We start from the raw sequence: 19,342 nt of genomic DNA, 5'->3' as shown, positions 1-19,342 counted from the left end.
TATTTGGATATTTGTAGAATTATCTAGTCTTTTACGAGGACATTGAAGAATTTGGGCTTGTCAGGTTTATCGATTGGATTTTTTTAAAAAAAAAATAACTTTTTTTGAAAAAAAAAAAAGAAATGAGAAGAAAAGAAAAAAAATATATCTAAGCAATGATAGAGCTGTGACATTCCAAATCAAAATCAAAGTCATTAATGTTTTGAATATATATAAAAATGGCATACAGATAAAACAAAAAAAAAAATTAATCATAACCACCAATTTATGTAAGGTGGGCCATTAGTACTAGTTGATTTTTAATACAGTAAATATTACAGAAAATGTTGTAGATATTTTAGATATCGAGAATGAAAGTTGAGGGATGAAATTTATACAAGTTCAAACGAAAAACTACCGAAGTTTTTTATGCTGCCTTTTTTTTTAAAAATGATCATCTTCTTCTTTTTACCTGCTGATGGAATTGAATCAAGCTTCTTGTAGTGTTTGTATACATACATACTACTAGTTCATATCGGAGGTCGGAGAATCATCAGAAAATATAAATAAAATCCGAAGAATTATAATAAAGATCAAGAAATGGGGTTTTTGTCTCTGTTGAAGGTGGCATCGATGCCAGTAGTACAGGTGCTTCTCATAAGCACCTTGGGAGCTTTCATGGCTACTGATTATCTCAATCTTCTCTCCACTGATGCACGGAGATACTTGAACAAAGTAGGCAGTTCCTTTGCGGATTTCGAACATTAATATATAATGTTATTTCGTACGTCTTTGATTTTAAATTTATGTATATGTTCAATATTTGAGTTTGACGCAGATCGCGTTCTTCGTCTTCACTCCATCGCTGGTGTTCACCAGCTTAGCGCAGACCGTCCGATTCCAAGACATAATCACATGGTACGTACGTATAAACATAATCAATGGAGTACGTTTGCTTCATTTTGTGGTTTCCCACCATGTACGTTCTCATCATTTAACGCAACGCATGATGTACGTAGATCATTGACATAATTAAAATGCACGAAAACTCACGTAAAATCGTCTCACATCTTAATTTTATGTGACGGATTTCTTATTCAACTTGATCCGTGAAAAATTATTAATTTTTGTGTCAAAATATTATTTTTTCACTTTATATATATAATCATGCATCCGTAAAATCGTTCCACATATTATCTATTCATTAAAATATCGCATGTCATTAATTAATCTATATTAAATATATTTTACACTCATTTTAAGATCACACATCATCGAATTCAATAATTTCATCAAGAACTGAGGTGGCGTATGGTAATTTGGTCGGATTATTCTCGATCTTTTTTTTAAAAAAAAAAATTCAATAAAGATCTTTTTTTTTCACTTGATACATAATATTATTTTATATATAAAAAAATATGTGTAGGTGGTTCATGCCTGTCAATATTGGGATAACTTTCTTGATTGGAGGAAGCATGGGATGGATAGCAGTGAAAATAATTAAACCAGAACCACATATACAAAACCTCGTCATTGCAATGAGTTCCGCAGGTAATTTTTTTACTTATATTGTTTTTTATGAAATTAAATATTACATTTTAAGTCTACAAATGATCATAATTAATCAGGAAACTTGGGAAACATTTTGTTGATAATTATCCCGGCAATATGCAAAGAGGATGGCAATCCATTCGGAGATAAGACTGTTTGCTCCAAAGCTGGACTATCATATGTCTCCTTTTCAATGGCTGTGAGCTACCTTACATAAAATAATTCATATATATATTATATTACATTATCGAACGTTAAAATTGAAATTTGACAACATAGAAATTACAAAAATACAAAAAGCCTAATCTACAAACTTTCCAAGTATTTATATGATAAAAATTTTAATATATGTATTGGAACATTATAACGACGTAGAGTCTAATTATAATGTCATGTTGTTTTGATAAACGTACAGTTGGGCAATTTCTTCATATGGACTTATACGTACCATTTAATACGAAGCGCGGGCGAAAAATATAGGACCACACATGTTGTAACAGATGATCTCGAGTCCTCGAATGAACCAAACGATGAGAACTCACATCTTCTGAATGAATCCCATCATGCAAACTACTCAATCGTAAGTGCATGGAGTATTTATTTATTTATTAGTAATTTAAATTTGAAAAAGATTGATTTTGTGACTGTATTTGCCTGTATATTTTGTTGTGATATGGAAGATTGAATCGATGGAAAATCATACATGTGGGATCAAACAGTGGAATTTGCCAAAAGTTAGGGAAGGAGCTTCTGTCACCTCCTGTTGTTGCGGCTGTGAGTGATTAATTTGATTCATTATGTCTGCATAATAATAGATTTACTAAGACTGATTATGATAAATTATCATATGTTCAGGTGATCGGATTCATATTTGGGACAATAAAAATACTCCGAGACCTGATTATTGGAGACAATGCACCTCTCAGAGTCATTCAAAACTCCATCAAATTACTCGGGTACGTTATATATGTAAATTTCTGTGTATCTAAACTTCGAATTCGCGTAGTCCTTACATTTCTGTGTTTCATAAATTTGTAGGGATGGAACCATTCCGTGCATCACCCTCATACTAGGAGGCAACCTAACAAAAGGTATGCTTTCTTGTTAGTGGAAAAAAGGTTAAAACAATTCAACATGAAAAATGATAAACTTGATGCATGCAGGATGGCGAAAGGCGAAATTGAAGCCAACCGTTATAATCGCAGTGATTTGTGTGAGATATATAATACTTCCCGTGGTTGGGATTGGAGTTGTAAAAGCAGCTTCACATTTCGGGTTTCTTCCATCTGATCCTCTGTTCCACTTCGTGCTATTGATTCAGTTCACTCTTCCACCCGGCATGAGTATTGGTACGTGCAAATTAAATTACAGGCGAGATTTGAATTTTGCTTTCCGACCAAATAACGGATCATTATGTTTGGTGATATATGTAGGTACGATGACGCAACTATTCGATGTAGCACAAGCAGAGTGTTCGGTCCTGTTTCTTTGGACATACTTGGTTGCAGGTCTTGCTGTCACCGGTTGGTCCACTGTTTTCATGTGGTTACTGTCTTAAAACCTTGATCAGTTTTTCAGCAATCTATATTTTTGCCCGTGTATTTTTCAATTCATTAAGGGAGGTGTATTTAATGTAGGAGATCTATTGACTTTTAATGACTTTTGTAGATTTTAAAAGTCTAGATGTATTCAATTAAGACTTTTATATACTCTATAGAAGTCTAATGGTATTCCAAATAGACTTTCATAGAGTTTTAAAAAGTCGAGTGATGTTCAACATTGATTTTTAAAAACTCTATAAAAGTCTATATATATTAAAATTTTCAATAGACTTTTAATAACTTCATGGAATTCATTAACATACAAACATTAAAGCATAAGGTACAACTATAAATTGTCAAAAATTGTATTGGTTCAACCCAAAGATTTGGATGGATTTTTAAAACTTCTAACTCATACACAAACTATTTATTTCTATGTCGCTTCACATCACCTATCATCTTCTGTCCTCTAATCAATCTCTTTCACTCTCTCAAATTTAATAACTCAACAAGTTGTTTTATCTATTTCTGTAAATTATTGCGGTCTATCTATTTCTGTAACTCAAAGCAAACCCGATATATTTATACTTTGATTTTTTTATTTTAGCTTTTTGTTTAAATTTTCTCTTAAATATATATTTTTGAAAAAAATTAAATTGAAATCTTTTCTTAAATACTTTCATATTTGAGAGAGAATCGTAACATATATTTAAGAGGATATATATGTAATTTCTTATGTTAGTTGAGTTTTTTTTTTTTTGTAAGTATAGTAAACCTCAAGTCAGGCATGTGTAATTAATCCTAACCTAAATAATTACAATTTGTTATGATCGTTATACTAACTTAAGCGTAATATGTAATTTGAATGACAAATAATTATCGGGCTTTACAAAATTCAAAGAATTTCGACTATACTTTATTTTATGGGAGGATGTCTTTTTTCACGATAACAATAGTATAAAAGTAAGTAAGAATATCAAAACGGGCTGTCGGAACAGACCAGCCCACAACTTGCCATTAGACGGGACAGGACGGCCCGGACTGCAATTTTGACGGTTTACTAAATTACCAACTAAACCCAACGGGCCGACCAGCCTATGTTTTTAAAAAAATTGAGAACATATTAATATTTTTTTTAATAAAAAATGTTAAAAACACTTGAAATTCTTAAAAAGCTGAAAAATAAATCTTAATCAAATAATTCAACCAGTATTAAAAAACATTACTTTAATAAATTAATAATGTATAAGATTAATTAATTAAATAAAATATAAAAATATTACAACATTATTTAATATTAAACTTCATTCAAATAACTCAAACAAAACTTAAAAAATTAAATCATATTTTTGCGGACCGACCAGGACAGGCCAGGCCAGTCCGCTCTAACTTGCAACTCATGCAAGCTCAACCTGTTTGGCGTGACCCCAAATAGGTTAAGATTTCTCCAATTTAGTCCGTCCTATTTTTATGACGGGACAAGCCTGACAACTATATAGGTACGTACATAAGAGTCGAACAATGGTCCGTGTTTGTGTAAGTACACCAAATTTCCATTGTACGGAATGTTGGTATAAGTAAAAAGTACAGAATGTTTTATATTATATAAAAAAAAGGGACATATTTGATACAAATAATGATAATAAGCCCAGTTCGACATATTTGATACAAATAATGATAATAAGCCCAGTTCGAAAGAAGAACATGAACCAACCTAGCATTTGGAAAACAAAACTGAAATAATTAAAACTTTTTTTTGGAAAGAAAAACACAACAAGGAACGATATACCAGTATTTGTGTGGGGATATGAGCATGTCTTCTATATAAGAGTAAGCTGAAGCTTTGGCCTGTTCGGTTGCGGCTCAACAACCTCCATGTGAATCATTACCGTTTGAAGCACACCATAACAAACATCACCAACTATCGTTTTGATCTGTTGCTTCTGCTCGTCGATCAACCATTCTCCCCCTCCTTTTTGTCCTCTTGGCATCATGTATACAGGTCCTTCTATTCCATATCTGCAAACAATGCTCAACGATCAAGCTATCATAGCAAGTGGTGTCTCAGGGAGACAGATTGCGTCTCCATGGGATGTATTCACATACTTCTGATTGAATCAAAGTATGACACTCAAGTTGTTAATTCATGAATAAACGGTGCACGGTGTAAGCAAGTTAAAAATATTAGAAAGCATATGATACAGTACCTAGTAATATTCCAATTCATCAAAAACCAAAGAAAAAACCACCAAAAAACAGTAGTGTAACTTTGTTCACAACCCACTTATCTAGATGGTTTAAGCAAGCGAAACAAAAGGATTGTGCGTAAAAATTATCTAACAATAAGCATAAAAGGCAATGGATCAAGAAACGAGAATCTTACTTTGGCACAAACACTATGAAACCATTCGATCTTATTTTCACTATTCTGGCCTCAGTATCAGTAGGCCTGCACAAATGTCAATGTTCACACACACGAGAGAAAAAGAGAGAGCGAGGGAGGGAGAAGATTAGATGATGGCTTATTATTACCTTTTCCTGAAATAAATGAGTGTATGGAGCTCGACTGAGGACCGGCTAGCCATCTGGGCATTTCTATGCCGATAATTCAAATCTGCATGGTATAATGTACATGAGAATAGATAACAGAAGCATTACAAGCACATGCCAATAAAAGGTATCGATAGCAAAGTGTATTCAGAGAGACTGCAATTATATATTTGGAAACAGAAAACCTTAAGCCATAAAAAGGTTTTATTTGTGTTGATCAACAAACTTAATGCAGGAAAGTTGTAAATTCCTATCCTCAAAATCTACTAGAGTATTGCACAGCAGTTAAATGACTTGACAGGGCAGCGTTTGCATTCACAGGATGGAGAGCAAGTTCTATAATCACCAAATAATGATCATCTGACAAAATGGAATAAAAAAAATAGTATCGGGATTATTCATCTGAAATTGAGTGCAGTCCCAAATTCATCCATTAAATAATAAGGTGATCAGTGATAACACCTTAAAGCACCGCAACAAAATGTATACTTCAAATCGAACCAACATTAGTGAGAAAGTCCTTACTATCAGCAACAGCAGTAAGCCAAGATCTGTCTTGGAATACATCTGGAAGCCTGAATATCCCCAAGGATGCAGCAAGCAACCGGTGTACCATGACATCTATGAGAAATTAGGGAGTTCCAATATCACAAGTTATTATTGAACCACAAAATGATTAAAAAATGAGATGATTTTTCATGTACCTGCATATCTTCTTATGGGAGAAGTGAAATGTGTGTACAGAGGAGCAGCAAGACCATAATGAGCAAATTCTGGAGGGCTGAGATCTCCACTGCAAAAGTATACTGCCTGAAATTGCACATTACAGACGCATGGATACTGAAATTTCTGACAAACCTTAACCATGAAAAGGAATATAAATTATTAAAATTTACTTTAAGTACCTGTGTCATGCACCTTGTTGCCAGAATGCGAATCAGCTTATTAAAGTACGGATCATCACCCTGATTTTTTTGTTGGGGGAGAGGAAACCAAGTGAGAAATAATTGTATAAAAACAGCTAAGAACACCTGCAATCTATTCTTGAAAAACATCATTAAATAACAACTGCAGAAGCCAGGAAGGCCACAGGAGAATAGATTTGCAATAGCCCCATTAATTTAGGTGGAATTTATCTGAAAGACGTTTTATTTCGTGGATGAATAACTTTATTAGCTTTCGATCATCCATCATAGATTTCATATGATGCTTTAATGTAAATCATCTTAAAAGCTGATAACAATTTGAAACAACCAGGAGTTCAACATCTAAAACACATACAGTCAGTCCATAAAGGAATGCTTATTCTTTTATTGGAAGGAAATTTTAAGAAATAGAAAGTGCTGTTCTCAGTCCTTTTTCAAGTTCACCTCCCAAGACAACACTCTCCTACATCATGAACTTTAAAAATGTAAGTACTGCAAAATCATTACCTACAATTATGATTTCAAAAGAGATGTCCCGTGATCATGCACTATCGCAGGGAAGGCCAATGTTTAAGCTTATATGGAAACATTTTCATAAGGCTGTTCTACTTTCACACAGAAACTCAATCACACAATAAAACTAAGATTTGGTAGACTTAGTGTAAAAAAGAATGACTTTAACATAAAGAGAAATTTCAAGATTTTTAACCAACCACAGCACAATCAAGTGAATCAGCCAGTGCTTTTGAAGATGACACATCCAAGTAGAGACCAACAGCAGCAGCTGTTCGAATCAAAGGTTCAAGCATCTCTTTGGTTGGTTCAGGATGCCGCCTGCATATGGAATAGTCATGATGAGGTAAACAACAAAACTAGTTTTCATCAGGTCTTCCCATGATGTTCAATCAGCAGCTATTATGGCAATCACATCTGAGAGGGAGAGAAATCTGGCTGGATGGGTTAAGTCAATCAATCAACGTAAGCATGAAGATAACGACGGCAAAGTAACACAAAAAACTTTTATCACGGAGTTGAGAAAAATCAGGCAAAACAGCGAAAGAGGATTTGGTACAGGTTGTGAGGCTATAACAGTACCTCAATAGAGCAGTGTGAGGAAAATGTTCCAAAATTTTTTTAGCCACTGATATGTTAGCAGCAAGCATATATTCCTCAATCATCTGATTTGCTTCTCGAATTTGATACATACCTGTACATGAATAAACAATAATTATTACAAAACAAGAGCCATAAAATCACACTGACGGACAATATTTCGGAATGAAACCACAAGAAAAATAAAAAGATATAGGGGCACTTCACCATCCATGGGTATTTATTAGCTTTTGACATCACAGGCTCAATCTTGAAAATGAAAACTCTTCAAATTCAATAAACTTCGGTGTAGCCTTATGGAGTCCATATAATATAGAGTAATTAAAGATCTTACATGACAAATAAACTTCAGGCGACAAGTTTGTTTGGAAAGTTTTCAGCCTAAAAAACAAATGGCAGCACGAGAAAGAAACTTGAAGTATTGTCCTTCGAAGAGAAAATAAAAATAAGTGCTATTGCGTTTTTAAAACATCTGATTGTCTAGAACTAATCAAAGTTGGGAATGCCTACAATGATATGGTAAATGACAGGGTGTAGGCTTACATGAAAAATTGGCTCATCAAAGTACGTATGCTCGGGGAAAACATATAGCATTGAGAGGTACAAAACTGCAGTTCTTGTTTGGGAAAATGCTCATAATTGGAATCTGGCTTTCAAATATTTCTCAAAGGAAGCAAAAGGGATCAAAATACCGATATCAAGAGGATCATGAGTTTCAGTATCAATTTGAAATTTTACTTCAGCAGAAGCAAGTGTTAAGGCCCCTCTTTCGACGCGCTTTCGCCTCATTATCTACGAAATAACATGTGTGAATTACAATTTAGTCGCTCCATACGGAAAAATCAGTAATTACAACACTTTGATTACCTTTGCCAGAGCATTCATATTTCGTAAATCTGTGGTTAATGGGTCCACCAAGCGACTGTAATATGAAAAGATTTTTATATAAATGAACAAGGAAACCAAAATACCTTGACGTAGTAAAACAAAGAGAAGCAATATCACAGTGCTGCATAAGTGTTACATCCCCACCAAAACCATAAAAAAATTAATAAGATATTGATTAAAGATCACAAGAAGCTAGAAATACGTAATAAAAAAAGAAGAAACTAGAAACATAATGCCTGCAAAGACTATTTTTCGATTTTTTGAACAAGCAAAGTAATATTGCTCAACAATGACTTCTGAGTGAAGTAATAGTTAAAGTATGAGTCGGACTTTTCTCAGGAGATCACATACCTTACTTTGGGAACTGAGCTGGTGAAAATAAGGGAAACTCAGATTGGAATAAGGACAGTATCTATGGCAGTCTTTTTTAAGTTTTCTACTGTTTCATGCATCAAATATCGATTCATTAAATTTGGTTTAGGAATCATACAACAAAGACAATAGAGTTCAAAACGAGTCTATCAGACAGGAACATTGGTACAGGAAGAAAAGATACCAATTACAAAATTCGATGGTAGCAAGAAAACACTTAATGAATTCATATTAAGAATTATATAGGTTGGTAACAAAACGGTTCATCAAAAGAGAAAATGGCTTTAGAAAATAAGAGAAACAATGATAAAATATCTAAGGGCAGTGATACCATCTCGGCTATTTGCTATATTAAGGGAAATGTTGAATATGATTACCTGTCATCCATCCTTGCCTGAGCCTCAACATAAGATAATGCAGCGCATGATTTGATAATCGCCTTGGTGAATTTAGTAGAAATTATCTCTGCTTCAGGAGTCATTTCCTAAATTACGAAGAATCGGAGAAAGTTGAATCAATAGGGATGTGTGGGTTTTACCTCATAAACTATATGTAAGCCATTACAGAGAATATCAACAACTATCAATTTCCCTAATCGAAATTTAATAGAACAGAACAATTCCACAAGTTGGGTCAATGTCAGAATGGTATTGATACTATTTTAAGTTAGTTGAGAGCCCTTCCTTGGGATTGTACATGCAAGCATAATTTGGTTAGAAGCTGCACCAAGTAAACTAACTTTTCAAGAAATCTTCAATACTATTTTCTGAATTAGACTTCAGCAACTACAACAATCGTCTTCGGTCTGAAGTAATGATACTGTTTTAATATTACAACTTGGAATAAAGTATTTTTGAAAAAACCATGAAATAACCATGATTAATGATTGCAAGGATTTCATTCTGATATCAAAGCAAAAGATGCAATAAAAGGCAGTTAGCAGCCTCCTTAAGAACATGAAAAAGGCCAAAATATCGACAATTGTCTACAAACTGCTTGTTCACAATCACAGCATAGCTGGTGGAATGCGTTGAACTTATCAAAACGCTTTGAGAAAGAGGAAACATTTAGTTATTCAAGATCCAATTATTTTGAGAAACAACACGTACCCAAATAACAGAAAAGGCTAGTCTCTCTACATCTGCGCGGAGTGAACAAATATCTGCAAAGAACTAATGTTGCTTAGCAAAGATAATCCTTTGGCCAAGTACGCAATATTCACAAAGAACCTCTATAAAACCCCTAGAGTAGACTGATGCAACACCTTCTGTCAAAGGTTTCGGAAGCATATCAATACGCCTCTCAACAAGGTAGACTGAGGTACCCCTTTGTGAAGCCTCGTAATCCAAGGGAGTTCCAGGGTGAACAAAATTTGTAACATCAGCAATATCTGATACATGTTATTAAAGATAAACAAGAATTGAAAATGCCTTATTTTTATCTTCAGGGGAAACAAAACCTCAAAAACAATTTATTTGAATAAATCAAGCAATCTAAAGAATATCCAAGGAAAATAGATTCTTATAAACCCTTATATAGATCGCCACAAAATGTGGATCACTCTTTATGCTATCTGAGATTTTAAAACCAACAAATGAGGTCACATTCTAGAATCTCTTCATGCCCTAGTGTGACAGTAATGAACATCTATCATAAAAGCTAAAATCATAAAGTTACCATTACATAATTTTAGGGCACAGTAGATAAATTCATGATAAATTTATACGAACCTTAAGGGGAATACCCAGTCAGCAAATAAATAGGCACATAGGTGGCTTTGCCACACAAACTTGCATTACAGAGTATACAGTCATATCCAAGTCCCGGTCCTTTAAAAGAGAAATAAATAATGAATAAAAAGTTCCTTGCAACAAGAAATCTTCAAGGAAGACTAAAGACAAATAGGGATTCCATATTTTCAATATTAACAAGCAACCGAGAAATATATGTGACCGAAGGATACGAACTCCTACTTCAAAATTTCCACTTGGTAGAAGTGTGCAATGTAACGCATCATCAATATCCCTGCATCCTGAACCAACAGCAACAAGATAGTTCATGCAATGCAATAAACACTGTGGATCTAGAAGCAATATTAAGAGGATTAACATCACAAAAAATTCATGCATTAAGTCAGTACCTGGGGGATCCACACTAAATACGCGTAGATCGCGCAAATCCAGCCTGATTGGATTTGCTACATCTTCTTCAGACACAGACCAAGGTAAGGGTGGCAAGCATGCTAAAACTTGAGATGAGAATGGCCTAGCATCGACATCATTCTCAATGAGCACCACCTGCAGCATAAGAGTACCAGTCAAACACAGTGATACTGCCAATGGTACTCCTATTTCTTGATATCACATCTAGTCCGTCCTCCTCTTTTTGTTTGAAAGAAGGAATGCATAGTTCAAAGAGTTTTCTAAACAGATTTTGCAACATGTAGTACATCTTCACACGTATAATGTTCTCGTCAATTCTCCTAATCTTCAATTTTATTGGTTCTTTAATGTGCCCCAACAATTTTTCTCTCCTATATTTTTCCTCGAAGATATCATATTATTTTGGCAAAGCTTATTAGTGAGCATATTTGTCTAATATGCTACTTGATTTGTGTTTACGAAGATCGATACACCACATTTACTCTGATAAACACCAATTTGGTAAAAGATCTGTTATTTCATGTAGGAAAAAAAGGGCAAAAGCAGTAGTTACTGGAGAATATGATAAACCGAACTGTAGACACATAGATTTATGATCGAGTCCATGGTCGAGATCCTCCAGGTGTGAAAAGATAGCATATGTGAATTAAATCATCATAATAGCAATTAATATTTGCATGATTCTAAAGTGATGGGTGGTGTAAAAAGCAGTACAGCGCACCTCGCTTTCAGTATCTCTGTCACCAATTTCCCCAACCGTTCTTATGTAATGCCCAGAGGGGTATCGAGATAAGCGATCCCATGAATCAACAGCAACAATAATTCTTTTGTCTAATAGATTCCCAAGTTGTCGCGTTTGTACACGTATCTTAGGAACTCTCCGATCTTTGGAAACAAATAGAGCATGGGCAATACCACCATCACCTGCTGGCATTGGCATAGGGTTTAAAGATCCACAATACCTGAACAGAAAAAAGTTGACGAATTAAGTACAAAGGAAAGAACAGATGATAGTGTGGGCAATTGGTTTAAATTTTTCCATGCGCTTGAGTTTTATATTATCTAGTTTTATATTATCTACAACAGGAACTTTCGTCATTGTCTCAGTTTTAAAGGTAGTGGACGATAATGGTTTCTTTCTAAGTTTAAGAATGTAATAAAAATAAATCTTTTTCTTTCAACCATGCAGAGATCTACAGTTTGCCCTCTATAGCAAGATACGGATGTCTGTTCAGGCTAAATGACAAAGAATAAACTACAGTTAGGCTTGAGATGACGGGATGGGATTTGTCATGGGCACTATCGGTTGGATCATATACCGAGCGAATGACCATCACTGGAGAATATGGGGCCTGTTTTCCTCAGATTCAGAAAAAAGCAACTTTACAGTATTTGGGCAATAGTTGCACAAGTTTACATAGCATGAAGACCCAAAAGCTAGTTATTGTTGTCAATACTTGATATCAAAAGTCATAAAACCAAACTTTGTCGTTGATACTTTAATTTCTTTCAGGCCTTCCTAAAACATTTTGTAACAAGAGTTAGACAAGTGTAAAATTACGGATTTGGAACCAATGTTGTGGATTAGTCCAAAGGTTCACATAAAACTAGTACATCGCCGACATGGCCTTTTCTTTGGATCCTATTTCTATCTCTCTCCTTATCATTTGGAAAAAACCAAGACCAATTTTTAATTGTAGAAGCAGAAAAACAAGAAGGAAAAGGAGTGAATATAACTTATCATCAAGCACCAGCATGCATCAAAGTATCAAACAGATTTAACTTTAAGATTTATGCAAAAATACACTTTAACAAATGGTTTGTTAACGAGGAAAAAAAATAAATTTCAAATCAATGATTAAAGGAATATTTTCATGAGTAGAAAGTAACAGGCTGAGCCTATCATCCTACTTACGAGTGCCAATTTCGTTTGATAATACCAACAACACGCCCAGATGGACGAGTTTGCATAGCATTCTTGTCCCCAACCGAAACTTGCGATATATTTGTAACTCGAGGAGCATCATCAGCACTAACTGGTGCTAAATGAACATCGTCTTCCTCTTCTTCCTCTGGAATACAAAATGAAAAAGGAATAAATAGAACAGTTTGTGACAAAATAGGGAAAATCCAAATGAATAATGCTAGGCCATTTTAGAATGCTCCTCTACACAAAGTAATTAGTTTCTACGAATTGGCTCAATTCTATTTATATTTGCTAAAACATTAATTTATGTCCATTAGCATTTGTTCGACTCAAATTGTGCTCAGAAAACATGATAGTGAAGTACATCGAATTTTCTTTTTTCAAGAAGCATGTTTGAGCATTTCAGGGGATTAAAATATTTTGACAGCACAGTTCATAGGAATGACAGCCATTGCAGATATTTTAAAGCCTGATCTTGTTATTGTATCATCTAAAAAACCCTTCAAATCATTACTAATCACTAGCATAGTGGTGCAGAAATTATTCGATTTGCAGCCATCATTTATATTATTATGCAGTATGTTATAAGCATGAAAATGACTACAAACCATCATTAGCTATTGCGAGAGATTTCTCATCGTGCCATTGATCTTGAGGCAAAAGCTCCACAACCACTATATCGCCATCAAAAGCCCTATTCATGTTTGTTCGCCCATAGATGATAATTTCATCACCAATACTTTCACTCCCAACATAGGCTTCAAAAGGATTGTAACGATTAACCCGTAGTTTCCCTTGGTGATATATGCCACAATGCAATCCAGAAGTAATTTCAGACATTGGTTTATGCTGCATGGGATTCACATAAATGAAAGAACTATCAAAGGTGCAATTGCATTTAAGATGGTAGAAATCAGCCAAAAATTATTCATGAAGCGAGCATGGTGATAGCCTACAACCTCAGGATAGATTATTTTTCTCTTCGCAGGCCTCAGATCTTCCACATCCTCCATCGCAGCATCCTCAGTTAGAGGTTGAGCAATCAGGTCGAGCAATGCTGGATGACCAAGCGATTTGACATATGACTCAACTACAATGAGCATCAACTTCATAAATACATATATATTATATAATGATCAAGCCAAAAAGGACTCTATTTTGATATTGTAGAAGTTGAGACAGCCTAAGGCAATCTCAAGATGATCAGATGGATTTTAACAAAATCATGTTAAATTGTTAATAATACCTGTTTCGGCATTAATTCCATCCTTTATGGCCTTACTCTTGTTATCTTTATCATTTGTAATAAGTAAGACTCGCACCGAATTACCAAGATGATTCTGATACCACTGGGCTGCCACCCTGATAGCTGAACCATCATTTCATTGTCAGATAAGAAAATTCCTCAATATGTCAAAACTACAAGAGCAATATTTCAACACAGTTACAGAATTGTTACACAGTTTTTAAAAAACCTACCTGAATTAGAACAAGAAGTCCAGCCAACAAGTTAATCTAGAGAAAAGAAAAGTACCTTCACCTTGACCTAGATATTTCAAGAGAATTTCGGGATCATGGTATATAGGTAAGTAACATTATAGTAGAGTACACAATAATTTCCACTACTTCATGGTTCTCAAAATAATTGCAAAGCTTGTACTCAAAATCATCTAAACAACAAGTAAAAAACACATCACAGTCATAGAAATGATAAAGCATGCAGAAAAAACAGGGAATCCTGCACAAAAGCAAAGCAAGCCTTATAAAGGCCTTTGGATAGGGCCAATCGGTCATCACAAATTCGGCAGACGGTTCCAAGATTCTCAAAACTGAAAAGAAACATCTTAGTCGAACATGAAGGTCCGTTCTTTTTTATCAAATATCAAAGAAATAACCTCAGATGTGCCCACTGGTACTGCAAAGAATTAGTAAGGGAATCGATGGTGCATGATTACATAGAGGCTTTCCTTCAAGGGTTTCGAGCTGGTGAAGAAACCTTCAGTCTTTTCCTTTATCATCGGTCCATTTTGTTTCTATGTTCGCCGTGTTCTGCTCAGGCATATCTTGTGTTATTTTTGTTCGATATCCAGCTAAGTGACTATTCTTGATTTCAATTTATTTCTTGGCCTAAGGGCGAGATTAGATTGCTTAGTTCTCTCATATCCCCCAAAACCTTACATGTCTTCTTGGTTTTACGATTCATTCTTCACCAATTCAATTATCCAGTCTTTACCATTCTTTCGCAATATCTGGGTTGTGCCTGCTCCTACAAAGATACAAGTTTTCACGTGGATAGTGGCATTGGGAAAATTACAAACTTGTGACTCTGTGCAAAGAAGATGGCCGTCATGTGCTTTAAGCCCGAATTGGTATTGTCTGTGTCGAAAAAATGGGGAAAGTCAAGATCACTTGTTACTACATTGCTCATTCTCAAATAGCATTTGGAACAAGGTGTTTCAAGAAATCGGATGTCTGTGGATTCTTCCGAAGAATGCAAATGATATGCTCGTATTAGAACCGTGTTGGCAAGCAGGGAAAAGACACTCCAGATTTTGGTACTTGATTGTTCAGTGCACGTTTTGGTCCATATGGTTGGAAAGAAACACTAGAACTTTTGAAGAAAAGTTCGGGTTTCTTGAAGAAGTCTGGGAAAGATTGAAGTTCAGAGTTGCAAGCTCGACGGTAGTTCTGCCGGAATACAGACATCTTACAATCTCGGATTTGATTAGGGATTGGAAATACGTATGGTCGTAGCATCGGTCGTGTGATATAGTAAAATTTCCTTAAGTTGCGGATGTCTTATCCGCTTTTGTAACCATTTAACTCAATTCTAATAAAATTTTTTTTCCTATCGCTGGCTCCATATAACTCCACAAAATTACCACAAAGCATGAAAAAAGATATAAAAATATTTATATATTATTTAAGTCAATATAGAAAAGAAAATTTGTAAATTTAAAAAATAAGCCATTAAAAAATTTTAAAAATTCTTTAGAAGTATCTACATTATTAACGTAAAAAGAACAATAAAACGTAGAAAATCTCAGATTGCTAACTAATATTATTTGATAACTGAGAGAGCTGCCAACACAATCAATAAGCAATCCAAAAATGTAGAAACAGGTGTGTCTTTAATTAAACACAAAGATCAACATACCTCTGTCATTCCTGTCATTTGGAGTTTCACCAGTCTCGATTTTCACAAAGGTATCCCTAGATAAAAGTAACATGAATTAGTAAAAATGACACCAGTATCACTATCATGTGTTTGATTGTAGTATTGAAACAAACAAGAACAGTTTGAGAAACCATGAGACCTATGATGTAAGTATTTCGCTATTAACTATATAAGTGTCACTACTTCGATTCCTCGATAACTAGGGGAATACATGAAGAGATCAAGAAATTCAATACTAAACTTGGGGCACTCTGCAAATTTTTTTAATGAACTCAGGCCCCATAGTCACCTTCTATCAGTCAAATGACCAAAAAATGATGCACATTAACCTTCCCAACCAAAAAACATAAAGCAAAACAATAGATAAAAGACTCTTACATCTGTATCGTAAATCATTCAAAAATTCCAGCTATGACAGCAGTTTATGGTCAAGAACTATCAATGGATCCAATAGAGCACAAAAAGAGTTAAGGCAAAGTTGAGGATGAGTTAATAACAGCATCATCCGATCATGGCTACATTAAAAATTAAAATTGAACATACTTGTGGTATTCATTGGAAAAGACAAAAAATCTCCTCTGGGAGTTGCTGCAAAGCGCTCTAAGTCTATTATATACTGCCAGATTCTTGTTCTTCACCTCCTCCAACACTATGGATAGAATTACCACATCATCTAGAGCTGGATTTTCCAGTAAATCAATCTAACGACAGAGCCAAAGAAAATAAGCAGCATGAGCGAAAAAGTCAGAAACTTTCCGTAAATGGTCTTAAGTTTTTTCCTTAAAACAAAGAAAAAATAATAACAGCTTACCTGATGGAGGACAACATTAGTGTCTACAATGAGAATGGTCGAGGCAGTCGAATTGAAGCGTGCTGTCGAAATATCACAGACTTTACAAAATGGAGCACCACAGTATATATCATCTCTCAAATAGTGTTCTCTCACCACCTGCAAAGCAATTGGTAAATCAAACCTAGTTTATCTGAAGAGAAACATAGAGAGGAAGAGGAAGAGGGAGAGAGAAAAAAATTCAGAAATTAAGATTTAGGAAGAACCTTGACAACTTTTCCTTGCTTCGTTTTCTTGACAAACGACTTGCTTTGCAGCATTCTTAAACTTTTTCGACAATTAATATCACACAGTTACTCAGCATATACCAATATCTTGATAATGAAGAGTTTAAAATTTAATCGAATTGAAGCATCGGACAAGAAGAAGGGCGGAGGGCGGAGACGGAGGGCGGGCGGCAGTGGTGGCGGGATGGACAGGGAAGATAGGTAATTTGTTATATTCTCTCTCTAAAGTAAAAAAATAAATTCCATAAAATCAAATATTCGATAAACTTTATATCTAAACTCTTGTAAAATAATATCCTTCCAATTTTTATAAATTCTATTTTACAAAAAAAATTATTAAATATGTTAAAATTATTTTAAAAATAATATATTTTTGTGGACATATTTAATATCCTTAATATTATTTAATATCTTCTTTGTTAAAATCATGCAACTTATAAAATATTTTAATTCTTTTGTAACTCTTATTTTTTATTCTAAAAATATAAAAAAATATATTTCAAGTGTTATTTAAAAACTATATTTGGAGAAGCATTTTTTAAAAAATATTATTCAAACAAATATTTAAAAAAAATTCGCTTACAAATAACTTATTATAATTGTTCAAATAACTTACATTTTTTTTAATAGAGAATTTTTGTACACGTTGAATAATTTATATATATAACTATTTAATTTTCCTTTAAAAACATAAATCAAAATTTTGGAAGAACTGGTGAAATCAAATATTTTATTATAATTAAATTTTTATTTGACATAAGATCTGTATCTTAATAATAAGTAGGGGTGGACGTAGGAATTTTGTTCAAATTATGATTAATATAAATCACAAAAATATAATTTATATAAAGTAAAATATGAGCATAAAAGTTAAAACATTATCATCAATTTATAATAATTCATGATTAAATAATTTGATAAGTTATTAGATATAATATATACCACCAATAAAACTTATAATTGATTTTATGATATTTTATTTGATTAGTTTGTTTTTTAATTAAACAGTAAGGATATTACGCTAATTTTATATAAAAAAAATTGAAGGGGCTCAATGGTATTAATCTAAGAGAATTTTTTTTTTTATTGAAGTAGTAATTCAAACTTATTTTTCAACAAATAAAGATGCTTTTAATTTTAAAAAAACATTTATTAATTAAATAACGAATTAGAATTGGACTTGTGTAGAAAATATTTAAAATTTTGATGCGACAAGTTTTGTATAATTAAGAAGTTGAGAAAATAGTTTTTATTTTTTACTAATTTGTCTAATTTCTTTTTATCCATTAATTTTTTAAAATTTTTATTTTTTGGTAAACTAATTTTAATTTTTGACTATTTCTATGAAAATACTGACATATCAACTAAAATTTCTGATATGACATATAATAATATTGACGTAACATTAAAAATTAACTGGCATATCATCGGATGTCAGTCAGCATTTGGACCAAGATTTAAAAATAAAGTGTACCAAAACCAAAATTTTAAAACTTAATGGACCAAAACAAAAAATTGGACAAGTTAATAGACTAAAAAATATTTATCCGAGAAGTTTTAGTGAAAAGTTTTTTGAATACAAATTTTCATTCAGTCTTGTATATTTATCTCATTGTATTTTTTTTCAATTTTAATTATATTTTCGTCATGATACTGAAACGACACTGATATGACATTGTATGCAATGTTAAATCAATACTCTCGATTAACAAAACAAAGACTAAAATTTGCAACAAAAAAACTTGAAAGATATGATATTAAATCTCGGTTTTGACTATTAAATGACTAAAATTACAAAGAATCTAACAACGATAGAATTCCATATTGATACTAGTTATCTACTACTATAAAACATAAAACCATATATGATAGAGAGTAATATCTTTAAACATGATCTTTGTAAGATAAATATCTTATTTGTGTCATCCATGATAAAGTATTACTTTTTATGCTAAGAGTATTACTTTTTATTGTGAATATCGGTAGGATTAACTCGTCTCGAAGATAAAGATTCGTGAGATCATCTCACAAGAGACCTACTCTTAATGTTATGGCCTATGACAATTTTTTAATTCATG

The 19,342-nt window shown here is 33.3% G+C and overlaps 2 protein-coding genes across 3 annotated transcripts; one reads left to right on the top strand and one right to left on the bottom strand.

Annotated features, from left to right (window-relative positions):
- Positions 1 to 353: 353 nt before the first annotated feature.
- LOC140836475 (protein PIN-LIKES 7-like) lies at positions 354 to 3,143 on the top strand. 2 transcript variants are annotated; one of them, XM_073202019.1, is made up of 10 exons: positions 354 to 714; positions 818 to 897; positions 1,406 to 1,530; positions 1,608 to 1,729; positions 1,946 to 2,108; positions 2,237 to 2,304; positions 2,386 to 2,486; positions 2,569 to 2,621; positions 2,694 to 2,879; positions 2,964 to 3,143. In XM_073202019.1, the coding sequence occupies exons 1-10, from the start codon at positions 580 to 582 to the stop codon at positions 3,086 to 3,088; spliced, it is 1,158 nt and encodes a 385-aa protein (XP_073058120.1). In that variant the 5' UTR covers positions 354 to 579; the 3' UTR covers positions 3,089 to 3,143. The 2 variants fall into 2 exon arrangements, 1 of the variants encoding a protein (XP_073058120.1); XR_012119099.1 differs by having other exon boundaries at positions 356 to 714; positions 1,946 to 2,110; positions 2,211 to 2,304.
- A 1,513-nt stretch (positions 3,144 to 4,656) lies between these two features.
- Positions 4,657 to 17,500, bottom strand: LOC140836474 (exosome complex exonuclease RRP44 homolog A-like). Its single transcript, XM_073202018.1, has 24 exons — positions 17,244 to 17,500; positions 16,999 to 17,136; positions 16,731 to 16,888; positions 16,167 to 16,222; positions 14,256 to 14,378; positions 13,969 to 14,099; positions 13,618 to 13,858; positions 12,998 to 13,154; positions 11,804 to 12,044; positions 11,061 to 11,217; positions 10,884 to 10,952; positions 10,185 to 10,310; positions 10,030 to 10,082; positions 9,298 to 9,404; positions 8,528 to 8,582; positions 8,353 to 8,452; positions 7,643 to 7,754; positions 7,261 to 7,381; positions 6,527 to 6,586; positions 6,326 to 6,431; positions 6,147 to 6,242; positions 5,604 to 5,685; positions 5,455 to 5,520; positions 4,657 to 5,090 (listed from the first exon to the last, which is right to left on the bottom strand). The coding sequence occupies exons 1-24, from the start codon at positions 17,295 to 17,297 to the stop codon at positions 4,892 to 4,894; spliced, it is 2,808 nt and encodes a 935-aa protein (XP_073058119.1). The 5' UTR covers positions 17,298 to 17,500; the 3' UTR covers positions 4,657 to 4,891.
- Between the last annotated feature and the right edge of the window lie 1,842 nt (positions 17,501 to 19,342).

This window comes from Primulina eburnea, chromosome 7, assembly GCF_022965805.1.
Source record: "Primulina eburnea isolate SZY01 chromosome 7, ASM2296580v1, whole genome shotgun sequence".
NCBI lineage: Eukaryota > Viridiplantae > Streptophyta > Magnoliopsida > Lamiales > Gesneriaceae > Primulina > Primulina eburnea.
This window is presented reverse-complemented; position numbering and strand designations above follow the sequence as displayed.